Source organism: Panulirus ornatus, chromosome 15 (genome assembly GCF_036320965.1).
Source record: "Panulirus ornatus isolate Po-2019 chromosome 15, ASM3632096v1, whole genome shotgun sequence".
In the NCBI taxonomy this organism is placed as follows: Eukaryota; Metazoa; Arthropoda; class Malacostraca; order Decapoda; family Palinuridae; genus Panulirus; species Panulirus ornatus.
The window spans coordinates 1,694,171-1,713,835 of NC_092238.1; the positions used below are offsets into that span (position 1 = coordinate 1,694,171).

General features: G+C 38.1%; 1 protein-coding gene across 4 annotated transcripts; it reads right to left on the reverse strand.

Annotated features, from left to right (window-relative positions):
- Positions 1–669: 669 nt before the first annotated feature.
- LOC139753660 (lys-63-specific deubiquitinase BRCC36-like) lies at positions 670–18,420 on the reverse strand. Of its 4 annotated transcripts, none has more exons than XM_071670297.1 (8): positions 18,351–18,420; positions 13,716–13,843; positions 11,940–12,038; positions 9,703–9,808; positions 9,212–9,300; positions 7,602–7,733; positions 1,729–1,837; positions 670–1,026 (listed from the first exon to the last, which is right to left on the reverse strand). In XM_071670297.1, the coding sequence occupies exons 1-8, from the start codon at positions 18,403–18,405 to the stop codon at positions 860–862; spliced, it is 885 nt and encodes a 294-aa protein (XP_071526398.1). In that variant the 5' UTR covers positions 18,406–18,420; the 3' UTR covers positions 670–859. The 4 variants fall into 4 exon arrangements, with proteins under 4 accessions (XP_071526398.1, XP_071526400.1, XP_071526399.1 ...); XM_071670299.1 differs by lacking the exon at positions 18,351–18,420 and adding an exon at positions 17,792–17,872; XM_071670298.1 differs by lacking the exon at positions 18,351–18,420 and adding an exon at positions 17,642–17,785.
- Positions 18,421–19,665: the final 1,245 nt, after the last annotated feature.

A 19,665-nucleotide genomic window follows, 5' to 3' on the forward strand; every position in this document is an offset into this window, starting at 1 on the left:
TCCGCTGACAGATCCACTCCCAGATATCTAAAACACTTCACTTCCTCCAGTTTTTCTCCATTCAAACTCACCTCCCAATTGACTTGACCCTCAACCCTACTGTACCTAATAACCTTGCTCTTATTCACATTTACTCTTAACTTTCTTCTTCCACACACTTTACCAAACTCAGTCACCAGCTTCTGCAGTTTCTCACATGAATCAGCCACCAGCGCTGTATCATCAGCGAACAACAACTGACTCACTTCCCAAGCTCTCTCATCCCCAACAGACTTCATACTTGCCCCTCTTTCCAGGACTCTTGCATTTACCTCCCTAACAACCCCATCCATAAACAAATTAAACAACCATGGAGACATCACACACCCCTGCCGCAAACCTACATTCACTGAGAACCAATCACTTTCCTCTCTTCCTACACGTACACATGCCTTACATCCTCGATAAAAACTTTTCACTGCTTCTAACAACTTGCCTCCCACACCATATATTCTTAATACCTTCCACAGAGCATCTCTATCAACTCTATCATATGCCTTCTCCAGATCCATAAATGCTACATACAAATCCATTTGCTTTTCTAAGTATTTCTCACATACATTCTTCAAAGCAAACACCTGATCCACACATCCACACATCCTCTACTGTTTTGGATATGTACAGAAAATCTAAATAATATCTTATTATTGCCAAAATGATATGATACAGTAATGAAAGGAATATCAATTATACACCACTTCAACAGGGTTTGAAAAGCACCAGTAACTAGCACAAATGATGTGTTCTGACATTAAAAGATATCAATAAGTTTACATCATATTTCATATAATATTCCCAGTTCCTAAACTTAAATTGATCATTATGAAGGAACTTCAATTTTATGTTGTTTGAGAAGGTTTTTGAGGTACTCTGCTTCTTGTTTTAACTGTTGTGTAGTTCCTTGGATGTGATGCAATCGCTCCTCCACTGTAGATACAAGGGGGCCTGACACTAGACTGCTAAGACCACATACGCTCTGCACCATCACTAAAAAGGAAAGAAATTAATTTTGTGATAACTAATTTACTTTCAGGTGTATAAACTAGATAAGTCATCTTCAACAGTACATTCATGAGTATGGTAGGTGCATCTGATTAAAATCTAAAATCAGGAAAATGGATTAAAGAAGACAGATGTAAGGATAATATGCAGCATTAGAAACTGTTAAAAAAAGGGGCATGAACAAAAGCCTTGTGGGACTTGGCCATGTAGGCTTTACAGCAGCTGGTAGATTGGGTTAGATCTATGCTAGTAAGGCTGGTGTAGCAAGAAGGTATAAGAAGAGGTAAAAAGCAAAATGGGTGGGATAATGCAAAATGAAATGTTTGGGGCAAATAGTATATCAGATGAGGATGTCTGGGGGTTTTACCTGCTAAAGTGCAGTGGATGTGTACTATGTTTAAAGGTGGAATGTTAATGGAAACATAAATCTCTCAAGCAATTTAACTCAAGTAAAAGAGATAAAAATCAAGAACTACTTCAACAGTCATCAAGAAATCCAAAGTTCTCTGTAATAAATTAGTCATGAGCTGGGAATAATTCTCAGTAAGCAGAAGGGTTCCAAAGCACTAACGTACTCCATGTGTAGGGTAAAAAGAGTTAATGATAACACAGACACCATGTTTGAATAAGTAAGGTAGTTAACAAGGACAATAACATCTAGAACTATAGTAAAGCTATTATTCTTACCCGCAGCATTATGCAGGTGAGCAAGGGGGTACTGCCCTGCCCGCTGCCGAGATAGCTGAAGTACTTCACTCTGTTCATCAAAGAGTGTAGAGCAAAGATTCTCTAAAGCCTGAAAGATGATGTTTTACATTTATATTACCTTTATATGTAAAATCCATCACAATTTGCTGTTACAGCATGGAGAGGTGTAAAGCTTTTTCACATACTTTTTATCTCTATATATTCTGCTCTTAAAGACACAAATGAGTCTATAAAATTAACCAAATTATTGATACGTGTTTAGCAAAAAGTAAGTAAAACACTTGCAATCCTTTTACTTCTTAAAAAATTCTGTGTTAACATTATGGGAATAAGTTTTTCCAATTACTTATAGTAAAGTTTGGTAAAGAGGAAGAACTGGATGGATGTTCCATGGAACACTTATATCACATGCTTCCAGCACAGATGCTGGGAGTGAGGTATGACTGGGAGGAAATATTGTTCAGAAAATAATACTAAAAAAAAAGAGGGGGAGGAGAATAAGAATTCTACCCCTATATTCCTTGCACATCATAGAGGGCTACTAAATGGGGGCAGGAGTGGAGGGCTGGACCACCCCTCTTGTTTTTCAATTTCTAAAAGACAGAACAGAAGCCATGCTGGGGTGTTTAAATATGAGTGGACGTATCCAAGACAAGGAGAGAAGAGAGACAGGTTTAAGGAAAAAAACTGGAAGTTCTTTTCTTTCTTTCTTTTAAACTATTCGCCATTTCCCGCGTTCTGGCTCTGAGTAAACCAAAGCTCAAGGGTAAAGTGCAAGAATGGGTTGGAACTGTCTAAGTAGTCGGGGGTTGATGAAACGACAAGAGATAAGCAGTTGAATTTATTAAGAAAAGGGGTTACTATCTTCTTGATTGGTTGGTAAGGATTTTCAATGTACGTATGGATCATGGTGAAGTATCTGAGGATTGGTGGAAAGCGTGTAAAGTACCACTGTATAAATACATGGGGTTTGATAAAGGTGGGTGTTCAGAATATAAAAGTAAAAGGTTGTTGAATGCACCTGGTAAGTTGTATGGGAGGGTACTAATTGAGAGGATGAAGGCATGTACAAAGCATCAGATGGAAGAGAAGCAGTATGATTTTAGATGTGGTGAAGGATGTGTGGATCAAGTGCCTGCTTTAAAGAATGGGGTAAAAAAGTACTCAGAGAAACAGATGGATTTGTATGTGGCAATTATGGATCTGGAAAAAGCATGTGATAGGGTTGATAGAGACTTCTTGGGGAAGATCCTAAGGACCTATGGTGTGAGACAAAAGCTGCTAGAAGCAGTTTTTTACCAAGGGTGAAAGGCAAGGGGTGAATAAGCAGTCTATGGAAGATGAGGGGGCAAGGGAAGTGAGTCAGTTGTTGTTTGCTGATGATAAGCATTGGTGGCAGATTTGAGAGAGAAACTGCAGAAGTTGATGTCTGAGTTTGGAAGAGTGTGAATGGAGAAAGGTGAGAGTAAATTGAATAAAAGTAAGGTTTTCAGGTTTAGCAAGGTTGAGGGACTGGTTAGATGGGGTGTGAGCTTGAATGGAGAAAACTTGGAGGAAGTAAAGTGTTTTCGATGTCTGGGAGTGGACATGACACTAAATGGAGCCATGAAAATGAAAGCGAGTCACAGGGTGGGTGAAGGGGCAAAAGTTCTGGGAGCACTGAAAAATGTGCAGAGAGAACATTATCTGGGAGGGCAAAAATAGGTATGTTTGAAGGTACAGTAGTCCCAAAAATATAATATGGATGCAGGCATGGGCTACAGACAAGGCTGTGTGGAGGGTAGATGTGTTGGAAATGAAATGTTTAAGGACAATATGTGGTGTGAGGTGATTTGATCTAGTGAGTAATGAAAAGGTAAGAGATAGGTGATGAAAAGGTAAGAGAGAGGTGTGGTAATAAAAAGAGTGTGGTTGAGAGAGTTGAAGAGGGTATGCTGAAATGGTTTGGACACATACAAAAATGAGTGAGGAAGGGTGACACAGAGGATATATCTATCAGAAGTGGAGGGAACGTGAATGGGGAGACCATATTGGACTTAGAAGGTTGGGGTGAAAAAGATTTTGAGTGATTAGGGCCTGAATATGCAAGAAGGTGAAAGGTAAGCAAAGGATAGTGAACTGGAATGATGTGGTATTTTGGGGTCAACTTGCTGTCAGTGGACTGAAACAGGGCATGTGAAGCATCTGAGGTAAACCATTGAAAGGTCTGGTTGTCGATAAGGAAGTGTAGTTTCAATGCACTATACATGAGAGAATGGGTGCAAGTGGATGCAGCCTATCTTCATTTGTTCCAAGCACTATCTTGCTAATGTAGTAAATGGCAATCAAGTATGAAAAAAAAAGTCAAGTTCATGGCCATAGGTGGAATCTTCTTAAAGTTATGAGCCATATTAAGTTCCCATTAAACCTTATCATAAGAGGCCTGACTCAGGCATCATCCAAACTTGCATGAAGAGTTTTATGCCATTCAAGTCTTTAGATGCTTGGTTATAACTGTATAAAGTTTAATGTTTTAAGGATCATATCAAACACATGTACTAAACCACGGTGTAACTCCCAGCATATGGATGGAGGACAGACAGATGGTAAACAAAAGATGGTGGCAACAATGAAAAAAGCAATCCCAAAGTGTCTGTAATTATATGGGTGATGCAAGAGGTTCGAATAAAAATGCAGATGGGGCAGAAATTTGGACATAACTGTACAACTTCTCTATATGTACATGTGGGATTTCTATGTGTGTATGCAACCAAACAGAATCTCTATCAAGGAGGGTAAAAGGATTTATTGAAAAAGTCAAATTTTTCATGACCTGACCTCTACAGGTATCAAGGACTAACAATGATCAGGTACTTTTACCAATATTTTCTCAAAGACAAAAAGCTTGACCTAAAACAAAACCATACAAGATATAAATAATTTTCTTCCCCTTGCATCCCATAAAATTTACTGCTATGGAAAGAGGTAGTATCCTTCTGGACAAGGAGTTGCCTTACCCAATAACTAAATTCTCCTACATCAGGACTTATGTCATATGATTATTTGAACCTTTCAACAGAGCAACAGATTTTATATCTATCCACCTTTCCACCAAAGAAATTGTTTCTTTTACTGTGAAAATGATTACATTATTTGCAGTGAAAATCTGGTTTCCTGCCATGATGAACAGTTATGTTCTCTTTGATGATTTATGACTGTCATTTCTTAGTCACACTTGCTCCCTGTTTCCCTCATTAGCAATGTAGCACCAGGAACAGATGAAGATAGGAATCTACCTCCATCTTCCTAATGTGTTGAAGAAGGCAATTAAATGGGGCAGGAGCAGGGAGCTGGAAACCTCCTCTTTCTTGTATCTCAGTTTTTAAAAGATGGGTGACTGTGATGACTGATAGTAATGCCAACTGGAATGTTAGGTTGCTAGTGAGATCTATGGATAAAAGAAAGTTTAGAGCCAAAAGTGTGGTCAGGGGTAATAAAGTGGCAATAACACTCTTTGATGATTTACTGGTGACTGTAACACATGATATTTTTCCAGTTGTATTGTTAGGTTGTTACCTACAACTATGATACAATAAGGAATCTTACATGAGCTAGGAAGTGAAGCAAGGAGCAGACAACTTAAAGCCATTAATGTGACTAAGCACACAATACTATGTTTGGCCTCAAATAAGCCTCAGCAAAATCGAAGGGTTAACCAGCAGTATTGCCTCTGTAATGCAACCTCATTTGATATTGGAACAAAAAAAATTCCTTACAAAATATGTATTCTCTATTTCTATTTCTATAATAATAAAAATATGTGTATCATTAAAAAAAAATAATAAATCCTCTATGATGGTATGGAAGGGTGTTAATTAGACAGGAGAGGTCCTATGCTGATAGCTTAGATGCTCCTTATCTATGTAAGAATACATTAATTATGGGTTTTCCCAGGTGTGTTTACATTCTTTATACTTTTTTTTTTTTTTTTTTGCTTTGTCGCTGTCTCCCGCGTTTGCGAGGTAGCGCAAGGAAACAGACGAAAGAAATGGCCCAACCCACCCCCATACACATGTATATACATACGTCCACACACGCAAATATACATACCTACACAGCTTTCCATGGTTTACCCCAGACGCTTCACATGCCTTGATTCAATCCACTGACAGCACGTCAACCCGGGTATACCACATCGCTCCAATTCACTCTATTCCTTGCCCTCCTTTCACCCTCCTGCATGTTCAGGCCCCGATCACACAAAATCTTTTTCACTCCATCTTTCCACCTCCAATTTGGTCTCCCTCTTCTCCTCGTTCCCTCCACCTCCGACACATATATTCTCTTGGTCAATCTTTCCTCACTCATCCTCTCCATGTGCCCGAACCATTTCAAAACACCCTCTTCTGCTCTCTCAACCACGCTCTTTTTATTTCCACACATCTCTCTTACCCTTACGTTACTTACTCGATCAAACCACCTCACACCACACATTGTCCTCAAACATCTCATTTCCAGCACATCCATCCTCCTGCGCACAACTCTATCCATAGCCCACGCCTCGCAACCATACAACATTGTTGGAACCACTATTCCTTCAAACATACCCATTTTTGCTTTCCGAGATAATGTTCTCGACTTCCACACATTCTTCAAGGCTCCCAGAATTTTCGCCCCCTCCCCCACCCTATGATCCAATTCCGCTTCCATGGTTCCATCTGCTGCCAGATCCACTCCCAGATATCTAAAACACTTCACATTCTTTATACATCTAATCATTTTCCACAATTTATTATTTCTTTACAGGGAATGATTTCACACCACATATTTATTTATTCTACAAGCAACAATGCATTCATTTTCCATATTTTGCATAACTTTTACATACATATTTTTACATTCTTACTTGTTACACACAGTAAAAACTTTCTTTACATGATTAAATGAACAAATAACTTCATTTTCTCTCATACCTCAGATACTGTTTCTTTTATTCCAAAAAATTATTAAGGTTGATGGAGATGCTTTATGGAAGGCACTCTAACCATTGGGTGAGGGAGAAGAGCTACTACAAGCAGAGCTTTTGTAAAAAGAGTAAGTAGAGAGATGAGTGTTTCTAGAATCTAGGTGGAGGTGGATTTGCATCAAGGATAAGTGATGTTACCATGGCTGTTTTCATCTGTTTAAGGGTGAGGTCATGAGGGAGGTGAATGCAAGAGTTCTGGAGAAAAGGGTGGGTCTGCAGTCAGGTCAGTCAGTCAGTGTGTGTGGAAGGTTTGTCAGTAGCTATTTACAGATGAAACAGCTTTAGTAACAGATTTAGGGTGACTAAGATTCATATTTATTACAGCACTGACAATATGCCACTAGTGAAATATATGGATAATTGATGGAAAAAAAAAAACATTAGCTAGGATTTAAAAAAAAAAAAAAAAGTAGGGAGCCTTAATTCTTCATGTGATGACAAGAGCACAGCTATAAGATTCATCAGATGAGGGAAGAAGTTTAAAAATCAAGAAGGATGAAGCCACACTGAAAGAGGATACCAAATCTCTGTTTAAGGATTAATAAGGGTTAATGAGGCCACATAGAAAAAAAATAAAAAATTAACTGAAGAAGTAGTGCAAGAAAAGTGACAAAAGAGGAAGAAAAACATTAAAAATTGTGCTAGTGAAGGGCTGAAAGAATCCCCGGATATATTTTATGTGTACTATGCTATCATTACCATTCTGAAAATTGTGAAGAGGCCATCCAAGAAAGCAAAGACATGTTCTATGAGTTAACTAGTTATCTGATGATCAATGAAGCCATACATTAACAAAAATATTTTCACACATACTCTTCAGACCCAAACAGCCATTCACATCACAAACCTGCTGATTGTTGGTGGCTAGTGAAGGACTTGGACGGATTTCTAGAGGAACAGGCAAACGAACATATTGAGGAGCTTCTCCCTCTGGACTCTGGTTAGTAGCTTGAAAGCATGTCACCTGATGACTACCAACCTACAAAAATATGTTGTTACTATACATTTTTCTCCATATGTGCTTCTCTCTCACATTTTCCTTTATCCTATATTATTTTTTGTCTCTTCATAACTCCTCTCATTTATCAAATATGGTGAAGACAATCCTATCTTTAATCACATAACTATACTTCCACTCATGCAGTGCTTTTAATTTATGCATTTCTTTAAGAACAAGTTATTTCCTTAAGATTAATAAAGAAAAACAAGAAAACACATGGGAAATTTGATGAAGGGGTAAATGGGGGAGTGGTAACAGGCAGTGATAAGGTGAAGAGATGGAATGGGTACAATGAACGACTACTGAATGTGTCTGATAATATAGTAGCAGATAAATGGTGTTTGGGTTGGAGAGGTGTGCAAATAGAGTAAAGGCAAGTGGTTTTGTGAAAAGAAAACAGGTGGTGAAAATCTTCCCCATAAGAAGTAATGTGGAAGGTGGATGGTATTGCACCTGAATTTTTTAAGACATACGATGTCTGTGTTGCTGAGGACTTTCAATGTATGTTTGGATCATAGTGAGGTGCCTGAGCATTGATAGAATGCATGTATAGTGCTACATATAGAGGTAAGGGGGACTAAAGTGAGTGTCTGAATTTCAAAGGTAAAAATTTGTCGAGTGTACCTGGAAAGTTGTATGGAAATGTGGTGATTCACTGGTTGGTGGCACACACAGTGCATCAGACTAGGGAGGAACAAAGTGGTTTCAGGAGTGGTAGAAGATGTGTGGATCAGGTCTTTACATTGAAGAATGAGTGTGAGAAATTCTCAGAGAAGCTGAAGGATTTGCATGTGGCGTTATGGATCTGAAGAAAACATATGACAGGTTGATAGAGATGCTTTGTGCAAGGTGTTACAAATATATGGTGTGGGAGTAAAGCTATCAGAAGCAGTGAGGAGTTTATATCAAGAGAGTAAGGCATGTACAAGTAGGCAAAAAGAGGAGTTCCATGAGAATGCCTGACTTTGGCATGGATTTATATTGGCATCATGGCTACATAATCTGTTTATGGTTGGGGTGGTGAGGGAGGTTAATGCAAGGGTCTTGAGGAGGGGCGAGTATGCATTCTGTTGGGGGTGAGGGCCTAGGAAGTCAGCCAATTGTTGTTTACTGACAGCACTGGAGGCATATTTGAGTGAAAACTGCAGAAGTTGGTGTCTGAGTTTGGAAGTATATGAAAGGAGGAAACTGAGAGTATATGTGAATAAGAGCAATGTTATTCAGTTATTCAAAATACATCAAAAAATGGCCAATGGTAACAAGAAGATATCTGGGCTGTGTATAGGCAACACAGTGGCAAATTTCTAAGAAGTGCTGAATTATGAGAATTGCTAGATCCTGGAATGCTGCACTGCAGATGGTGTATACATAAATCTGACCCCATTTCATTTATAGATACACCTTTAAAAAAAAAACTCTATTCCCTGAGATTTAAACAATGAATGAATAAATTCTACCTTTGTTTTTTTATCCTCATTGTAAACAGAGAAAATGAGTCCTATAAAGCGACTGTCCATTTGTTGGTACCCTGCTTGGGTCTGCAAATCTGTAAAGAAAGATGTTTTAAGAATTACCTACACCTTTATTCCTCTATACATTTTACAATCTTCATCTTGGCACTTGATTCTAATAATGTCTGTTTTCAACTTAAAAAGATCAATGACTAATTTCTATATGGACATTTTTTCAAATATTCATAGGTTCAAACTCTTCTAAAATACAGACAGCAACAGATACTACCATATTTTAAGAAAAGCAAATACAAAATATAAAAGTTCTGTTTGCCTTTTTCTTAATAAAATACCTGGCATCTATAGTTGCCAGTATCTGATCAACTAATCACTTTAATTGAATTATTTTGAACAATAATAAGATCTAAAATTCACACCTTTAATGTCACTAATCGGCCCTAATGTTTGGCAGACAAATTATACTATAATTGGCTCACCTATGTCTGAAGGCCATACTGTGATATGTGGGTGTGAGTGATACCACCCAACAATATGGAGTTCTTGACCACTGGATGCTGACATCTGTTCAGCTCTCTGTTGGGCCTGAGAATATGATTTATGTTTATATTACTTTTTAGCTATTTACACAACACTCCTTCCTTGGGTGATTCATAAACATCGATACCTTTCTCTTAACCATCACACTATCATTTACACTTTTAACCTATAAACAATGGCCTTAATTAAGTAATGTGCTACAAGGGAACAAGCACCCCATTTTTACCATTAATAGTTTACAGGGGTCTCTTTTGCTGCCTGGAAGGTTAGGAAACAATTCTGCTCTCTTCAATACCCCCAAAACCACCATGCAGAATGTGTATCCAAGATTACCAACAGAAAATAAACATTGTTGGATAACTTAAGTGATGAACAGGAGCACTTACCACATGTGTCAACTGATGAGGAGAATGAAGAATAATATGAGAAAAGCAAAGAAATAAGTAATTTGTGATTTTAGCAGTAGGATAATGTGAGTAAAATGGAGGCCAGCACCTGTGTTCTCCAATGCCCTTGGCTTGACCTTGGTTTCCCATTGTGTTATCCTGAGATGATGGAGGGCTTGTAAAATATGATAGTAAGTAACTAGAAAATTTCAAAGATGAAAGACCTCTTATATGCTCCTAACACATCCTAGCCACTCTTCCTGCTCTCACTCACATTTAATGTAAGTAGTGTAATATTTCTGAATGTACATTTTTGGTTTTGGTGCAATATACATGAATGCTATAGAATGGATGTAAGGAAATGAAGCCATTCTTATGTTCCTAGTGCTACCTTGGTAACAAGGAAAATGGTGAAGAGAGAAAAAAATATACATATTAAAGTTATTCTCCATCAACACTGTATGAAATAAAAATAAAGTGAAACCAAGTTCAGGGGAAGGAAACAAAGATTTCAATATTCTTCCCAAAATGTGCCATACATTCTCCTTTTTCCCACATCTTTAATGTGCACAATGTACTATTTCTTAATGTATCCATATTATTCACTAATAATACTGTGCCTGTGTATCAAATAATGTAGAATGTGAAACAAGTGCAACAGATAGCAAAAAAACATCTATCCTCACTTCCTGTTGGGAGCTGTCAGACATGTCAACCATATCCCTTATCCCACTCACCTAGCAATGGACCAAGCCAATACAAGAATACTCATGTTACTATTTGAGTAACTTCTCTAGCTTTTGTCTGTTGCATACTAATCAATCACTTCAAATAGGATTCTTTTTTACACACTTTAAAGGATTTTCTAGACAATATCTGCCAATTAAAGGTTAATCTATTACTTTCTACCCAATATAACATCGGAGGTAGCTGGTACACAGCCATCAACCTGGGAGGCACAATGCCAGTTCTAACCACTTGGGCATAGGGAGGGTTAGTGACAGCTGGGTGGAGAGCCAGCCCTTCAGTGGTTGTCAAGTTGCACTCCTCTGAACCAGGAAGTTGTCTTTTCTTTTTGCCTCCCAGACACATAGAATGCTGGCATTCTCTTCCACAAATTTCTTGTCACACACAAAACACTTGACAACACTTAACCCTCACAACACATTCTTAGTAACTCTTAAGTTTTCCATCAGTGAATGCTATACACTAGCCCTATCTTTGAGCAAAATGGTAAGAGCAACAGGCAGAAATAGTGGGTTGGAACATTAAACAAGAGCATTAGGTAGAAACATTATGAAATCACATTAGGTGGAAGCAGTTGATAGGGACATTAGGTGGGATCCTCTGGAAACCCTAAGCTAGAGTTGCCCTTTACCAGTGGCCTGTAGAGGGTAAAGCACTAAAAGATAAGAACAGGCAATGGAATTCACCAGCTATGAAGACTCTTTTGGAATGGCAATTCCAAGAGGGAATGGGCATCAAAGATACAGGTAATATAAGGTAGAAGAAGTAAGTAGGAACGTTAGATGGCAGCATTTGGTAGAAGTCATCGGTAGAAACATTAAGCAGGAGCCTCTGAAAATATGGCACTACAGTTGCCCCCTGCTAGTGGCCTATTAAGGATGAAACACTAAAGGTTAAGAAGTGGTTCTGGAGTTCTTCAGTTATGGAGACTCTTTTACCATATTCACCCCCTTGAAGTAATTCCCTAAGGGAAAGGGTGTCAGAGATACAGAAGATAGATACATAGAAAGAAAATAATCATGAATAAACAATAAGTTCTTTACCTCAATGAGCATCTCTGGTGAAATTTCAACCCGGTCTTTCCTCTTATCAGATCTCCTCAGAGTGACTGCTGAGTGAATATCGCAAACAACCTCAGCACCCTATGTGAGGAAAATTATAACTGAATAAAAGCCCATCATTAACATCACTTAATCCTTCAGTATAATTTGCTTCTGGAGGAAATTAAGTACATGTCTTTTATAAACGCTCCTGTGGTAAACAGGAAATGACATGCTACAGAGTACATACTTATCAAAAATTTCCTTTAACTTTTCATCTTTATGGCTTTTCTAGCAAGAATTTCACAACAGCCCAAAATAAATATTTACAAAGAGCATTTGAAGTTATGGAACTTCACTCTTCTACCTTTACCTTTGTTGATATATGCATGTTCTGAATTTTTAATAACGACTATCATTGGAAACTTAACCTATGATCTTTGTCAGGTGCAAGAGTTGAAAAAGAGAGCAAATAAGAGCTGGGGTGAGAGAGTACCATTAAACTCTGGAGAGAATAAAAAGATGTCTTGAAAGGAGGTAAATAACGTGCATAAGACAAGTAAACAAATGGGAACATCAGTGAAGGAGGCAAGTGGGGAAGTAATAACAGGTAATGATGAAGTAAAAAGGAATTGGAGTGAGTATTTTGAAGGTCTGTTGAATGTGTTTGATGACAGAGTGGCAGATATAGGGTGTTTTGGTTGGGTTGGTGTGTGAAGTGTAAGGATCTGGGACAATGGTTTGGTTATGAGAGAAGGGGTACTGAAAGTTTTGCGAAAGATGAAATCGGGCAAGGCGGCGGGTTTGGATGGTAATGCAGTGGGATTTATTAAGAATGGGGTGACTGTGTTGTTGTTTGGTTGGTAAGAATACTTAATGTATGTAAGTATCATGGTGAAGTGCCTGAGGATTGGTGGAATGCATGCAGAGTACCACTGTACAAAGGCAAAGGGGATAAAGGAGTGTCCAAACTACAGAGGCATAAGTTTGTTTAGTATTCCTTGGAAATCATATGGGAGGGTATTGATGGAGAAGGTGAAGGCATGTACAGAGCATCAGATTGGAGAAGAGCAGTGTGGTTTCAGAAGTGGTAGAGGATGTGTGGATCAGGTGTTTGCTTTGAAGAACGTGTTTGAGAAATACTTAGAAAAACAGATGGATTTGTATGTAGCATTTATGGATCTGGAGAAGGCATATGATAGGGTTGATAGAGATACTTTGTGGAATGCCTAAGAATATATGGTGCAGGAGGTAAGTTGCTAGAAGCAGTGAAAAGTTTTTACCAAGGATGTAAGGCATGTGTACGAGTAGGTGGAGGGAGAGCCATTGGTTACCAGTGAATGTCGGTCTGTGGCTGCAGTGTGTGATGTCCCCATGGTTGTTTGATTTGATTACGGATAGGGTGGTTAGGGAGGTAAATGCAAGAGTATCCAGTCTGTTGGGGATGAGAGAGCATGGGAAGTGAGTCAATTGCTGTTTGCCAATGATACAGCTCTATTGGCTGATTCAAGTGAGAAACTGCAAAGCTGGTAACTGAGTTTGGAAAAGTGTGTGAAAGGAGAAATTGAGATAAATGTGAATAAGAGCATGGTTATCAGGTTCCGTAGGGTTGAGGGATGAGTTAACGAGGATATAAGTATGAATGGAGAAAAATTGGGGAAGTGAAGTGTTTTAGACATCTGGGAGTTGACTTAGCGGTGGATGGAAGCGGAAGTGAGTCACAAGGTGGGGAGGGGGTAAAGGTTTCAGGATCATGTATGACCAAATTCACAAAATTACCTCACTAAACTCCCCAACTAAGAGTCCTAACACTTCCTCCTTCTCTGTGGTGAGAGCATGATGAAGGCACACCAGGTAAGCATCAGCTGCTAACCTCACATTTGATACCCACATGATTGATGGACAAACTGAAAGTATCAGGTATAAATTAGGACTTTTTTTTGACTTTCCTTCATGATACTGAAAATTTCCAATCTGCACATATGTACAAAAGAATATTCACAACTGGTGAAGATGTTTGTTCATCATGTGAATTAATCTCTGTAGTAAAATGTTATGAGAACATTCAAATGCTATCTCTCTGTAACTGAGAATCTACATTTGCTTTTAATTCATTCATATCTTAGACTCTTTAACATGATTCAAATGTCCAAACACACAGATCCAAATGAAAATGTGACAACCGTTAATAACCTTAATTATGTTAATCTGGGAGTCTTGAGCAGTTAAGTCAATTATCTGATTAAATAGTAAAAAGATGAGTTAATTAATTAACCCAACCATAAATCAGCTTTCAAAATTATCTAGTTTAGTTAATTTAGGAGTTTCAAAAGTTAATTCATTGATTAGTTGGAAAAAGTTAATCAACCTAACTGACTGAACCCTTGTGGGCTATGGATTCAGTGCTGTATAAATGCTAGCAAGTGAGTGATATGTGCACATGAGGCCACTGTTTGCATGCTCCTAATGCTACCTTGCTAAAGTGGAAAAGGAAATTTGTTAACCTATAAAACACAGACAAATATGTAACAATTTAATAAATATATTTATTTCATTTTGCTTTGTCGCTGTCTCCCACGTTTGCGAGGGAGTGAATTTAATAAATATATCTATAAAAATTCAGATAAGAATGATCAAAACTGTATTCTCCCTTTGCATGCACACTACAATAAAAAAAAAACACATCAAGTAAATGTTGGCTTCTACTTGAATCTACAATTTTTTTTACAACCCCATATATTCATCTTTAATGCCCTGTCCACTTTTAAGTTATTCATTAGCTAAATATGCATTGTATCTACTTCAAAAGGCAACTCCTATGGAGTACTACACAGAGATAGGTGCCATTTTTGTCAGTAACTATAAATCTAAAATGCCGTGGCAGTAAAGTACAATTTTACCTTACCTGTAAATTACTTCCATAAGCCTCTTTTTTTTCTTTAACTATCATTTTAACTTCATCAACCCAACACTCACTACCCTTTCTTACCTGCCCACTTCCCATACTGTGCATGCCACAGACTTCTCTCACACATACAAGGACTGTTTCCAAAAACACCTTGCAATCCTTAACCACAACCCTAGCTTTGTTTACTCTCAACCGTCACCATTCTGAACTCAATCGCTTCTGGTATCTCTTCTCTCATGCCTCTTTTCCAAGCTCACTTACATTCACTATCCTCTTCTCACAAGTCTTTCCCTCTTTCCTGAAAGAACCTAAAAACCTTCACCATCATCTCCACCAGCTAATGATCACACATCCTACCAACTGCCCCTCTCAGCATCCACGAATCTCTCTTTTTTGCAAATCAATCATATGGCGTATAATACAATAATGCTTACTTTTCATCTTTCTTACTCGATGTATACCTATGAATGTCCCTTCCTTTAAACTACGTATGTCCAATCACCAAACCTTTTTCAACACAATTCCACAAGCTATTCAGCATTTCCTTTCACATCACTGAATACTCTATGCCCCCATATCATACCCTCACCTGACACATTACACATTGTTGCATTCACATCAACCAATACTTCTACCCAATCTCTTGCATTAAAACTGTTGGCTCACCACTCATCTCCTCCCAAAACACTCACCTCTCTTCGTCAGACTTCTTGTGGCCAGATGTAAAAGCACTAATGATCACCCACATCTTGGAATCCACTTTCATTTCCAATCACATCCGTCTGAAGCTCACCATCTTTTTCAAACACTCCCACAACTACTTCAGCTCAAGTATTATCCTTTCTCTAGCTTTTTCCCTCACAAGGACCCCTGACTTTACCCCTACGACATTCCCAAACCATTCTTTCCCCAAACCCTTGAGCTTTGTTTTGTTCAGAGATATAACTCAAACATATTACCTATTTCCTTTCTCCTCATCAAGATTACATCCAAACACATTCAGACACTCTCACTTGGGCCTTCAAGAGGACAAGCACCCTACATTTGGTTGTTTCTTCTGTTTCTGAGTTTGCTGTCAGTAACTTCTTAAGGTGACATAAAATCAAAAACTGTAAAGTTACAGTTTATCTATCAAAAATTCTACAATGGAATATGACCAAGTATGCTTGGAAATGGAGACGTACCATATTGATAACTATAACTCTTTCAGAGCATGATTGTTATCACTATTTCAGTCTTATGAGACAATGGGTGGAAGACTTCTAAAAATCAAGAGAACCTGTGAAAACCTCGCCAACCTTTAACTGGGACTGAAATTCACCTTAATTGTCAGTTACATGTGAATTTTTTTTCATACATATTCACCATTTCCTGTGTTAGCAAGGTAGCATTAAGAACAGAGGAAAGGACTGAGCCTTTGAAGGGAAAATCCTCATTTAGCCCCCTTCTCTTTTCCTTTTGGAAAAGTAAAAACTAGAGGGGAAGATTTCAAGCCCCCGCTTGCAACCCTTTTAGTTGCCTTCTATGACATGCAGGGAGTACTTGGGAAGTATTCTTCTCTCCTATCCCAAGGGATACCTATCTCCATGGAAATATATTAATGTTATCATTGTGAGCTTTCCAACACAGTGAACTACGTAATCTAATAAAGAAATTTTGTATTTAGGAATTATAGCATTCTCATCAAAATGCTCATTTTCATTTAATTTACTTATACTGGAACAATAAACGAATAACTCAGAAGTAGAGAGCCTTGTTCAACAACTTTCAATGCACATTTCAAAGAACATAGCTGCACATCAAGTTGATGCGAGCAGACCATAATTACACATTTTCAAAATAACACAAATGAGGCTAATGTGAGCTGCCTAAGGAAGTGAGGTGAAGTTTTCACAGGTTCTACTCAGTTCTACGAGGTTTCTATATAATATCATATTAATCAATCTCACTTTTCTTTATGATCATCAGAACCCTCCCTACTAGTAAGGTGATATACATTAACATACAACTAGCGTAATACACATGAACTATGTTCCAATTAAAATTTTGGTATATTTTCCTTGAAACACACTATTTCCATAAGTTCTTGCATATTGCTGCAGTCCTCTAACCACTTTAATTAACCCAATGAGAAATATTCCTTTAATCTTATTTACACCAAACTCAACCTATACTTGCACAAGTCGGGTCTGGTTTGATTTTGTCATACACACATAAAAAAATTCTATATTTGGGAAGTGAATAATGTGCAATAAGCCAGTGAATAACGTGCAGTGCTTACTACACAGCACTAACTGGTAATACATTACAAACATCACACACACAGTACTGTATTCCTCTGTAGCCTGACATACATCAACCATAACCTAAATCACTCATGGAATAAAATCAAGATTGCTCTTTCCAGAACCACAAACACTGCCTCATATTCTACCCCAAACTCACTGCTCTTCAAAGTCCTCCTCACTTTGTTAGGTTTACTACAGAACAACACATGAGGCAGCGGCAGTGCTCTGCTAACTCTTTTCTTAGTAAACTTCATCTACATCAGATATACATCATTTACATCTGATATACATCATTTACATCAGATCATTTATATGATATACATCATTTATATCAGATATACATTCCCATTCTGATTATAAAAATAAAAAAAAACGAGGAGGCAGAACTAAAACTTTTACCTTTGCCCAACTTAAATTTCGTACTTCACAAAATGACAACAATGCTCTCTGACTCCTAATAAATGTTTCCTGTGATTATCAGTGAGAAATCTCAAGATTCCCAAACTTACCCAGTGGGCCAGTGCTGATGCTTACATTACCTTACTGCTTTGAACTAGTAATTAAAATTTTCTCTAACACTTAAACTCCTAAACAAAGCACTAAAATTTATGAAGCCGCAGATTTCATAATAAAACACTATGAAATATGTAGACACAAACATTCCCTGTCTGCCTCCTCAAGGACCAGCTGACGCTTAGTAAATATTGAATGACATATTTTTCTTCACATGATAAACAGACCTTACAATAATCTACATTCCTACCTCACTTATGATTAATGGATATTTACGGTACTGATTTTTGAAGAATCAATTTTATCTTATATAATACATTCATATTTTTGTCTTCCTTTCATATATATATATATATATATATATATATATATATATATATATATATATATATATATATATATATATATTTCCCAAAGGAAGGAACAGAGAAGGGAGCTGGGTGAGGATATTCCCTGAGGCCCAGTCCTCTGTTCTTGACGCTACCTCGCTGAGGCGGGAAATGGCGAATAGTATGAAAGAAAAAAAGATATATATATACATATGTATATTTGTACTTTGTCGCTGTGTCCCGCGTTAGCGAGGTAGCGAAAGGAAACACGAAAAAATGGCCCAACCCACCCACATACACATATATATATACACAAACGCCCACACACGCACATATGCATACCTATACATTTCAACGTATACATACATATACATACACAGACATGTACATATATACACATGTACATATTCATACATGCTGCCTTCATCCATTCTCGCCGCCACCCCGCCACATGAAATGGACCCTACCTACCCCAGCAAGCGCGTGAGGTAGCACTAGGAAAAAAACAAAGGCCACATTCGTTCACACTCGGTTGGAAGAGTAGTTCTAACAATACTATATGGTTGCGAGGCGTGGGCTATAGATAGGGTTGTGTGGAGGAGGTGGATGTGTTGGAAATGAAATGTTTGAGGACAATATGTGGTATGAGGTAGTTTGATCGAGTGAGTAATGAAAGGGTGAGATGTGTGGAAATAAAAAGTGTGGTTGAGAAAACAGGTGTGTTGAAATGGTTTGGACATGGAGAGAATGAGTGAGGAGAGATTGACAAAGAGGATGTATGTCAGAGGTGGAGGGAACAAGGCGAAGCGGGAGACCAAATTGGAGGTGGAAGGATGGGGTGAAAAAAGATTTTAAGCGATCGGGGCCTGAACATATAGGAAGGAGAGAGGTGTGCAAGGAATAGAGTGAATTGGAACGATGTGGTAAACCGGGATCGAAGTGCTGTCAATGGACTGAACCAGAGCATGCGAAATGTCTGGGGTAAGCCATGGATGGATCTGTGGGGCCTGGATATGGATAGGGAGCTGTGGTTTCGGTGCATTACACATGACAGCTAGAGACAGTGTGAACGTATGTGGCCTTTTTTGTCTTTTCCTGACACTGCCTCACTGAAGCAGGGGGTACCGCAAGGAAGTATGAATATATATATGTGTGTGTGTGTGTGTGTGTGTGTTGATATGTATACATATGTACAGAGTGTCCCAAAAATGGACTCACTTTTTGACCCCCTATAACTCACTGATTTTTTTCAGATTGAAAACAAAACAGTGAGGTACTGAAAATAGGGATATTGAAAAGATGTGAAAATGAGGATGGAACAACGATAAGACAATCATGTCTCAGGGCAGTATTGTCAAATGTAGTGCAGATGTTATTTGACTTGAAACAAACGGTTCAGGTTAAAGGCAAAGGGTGTAATAAGGATGAGAGCAAATATGGTCTTTGACCTTATCTATCCTAATAAATTATGGGATAGTGGTGTTGAGGTGTTTAAATGGAGGGGTAGTTCAGATGAGTAGTGAAGGCGATTCCAGGTCAGATCAAAAGCCAGGGGCACAGAGAATATAGAGAAGATCCATTTACTGAGAGTGAAGATGCAATTGTCCAAGGTGAAGAGAATTCTCCCCAATATTAGGTGTACTGCAGCGTTTGCCGGAGATAGAACAAATTTAGGTTTATTGGGGGTTTTA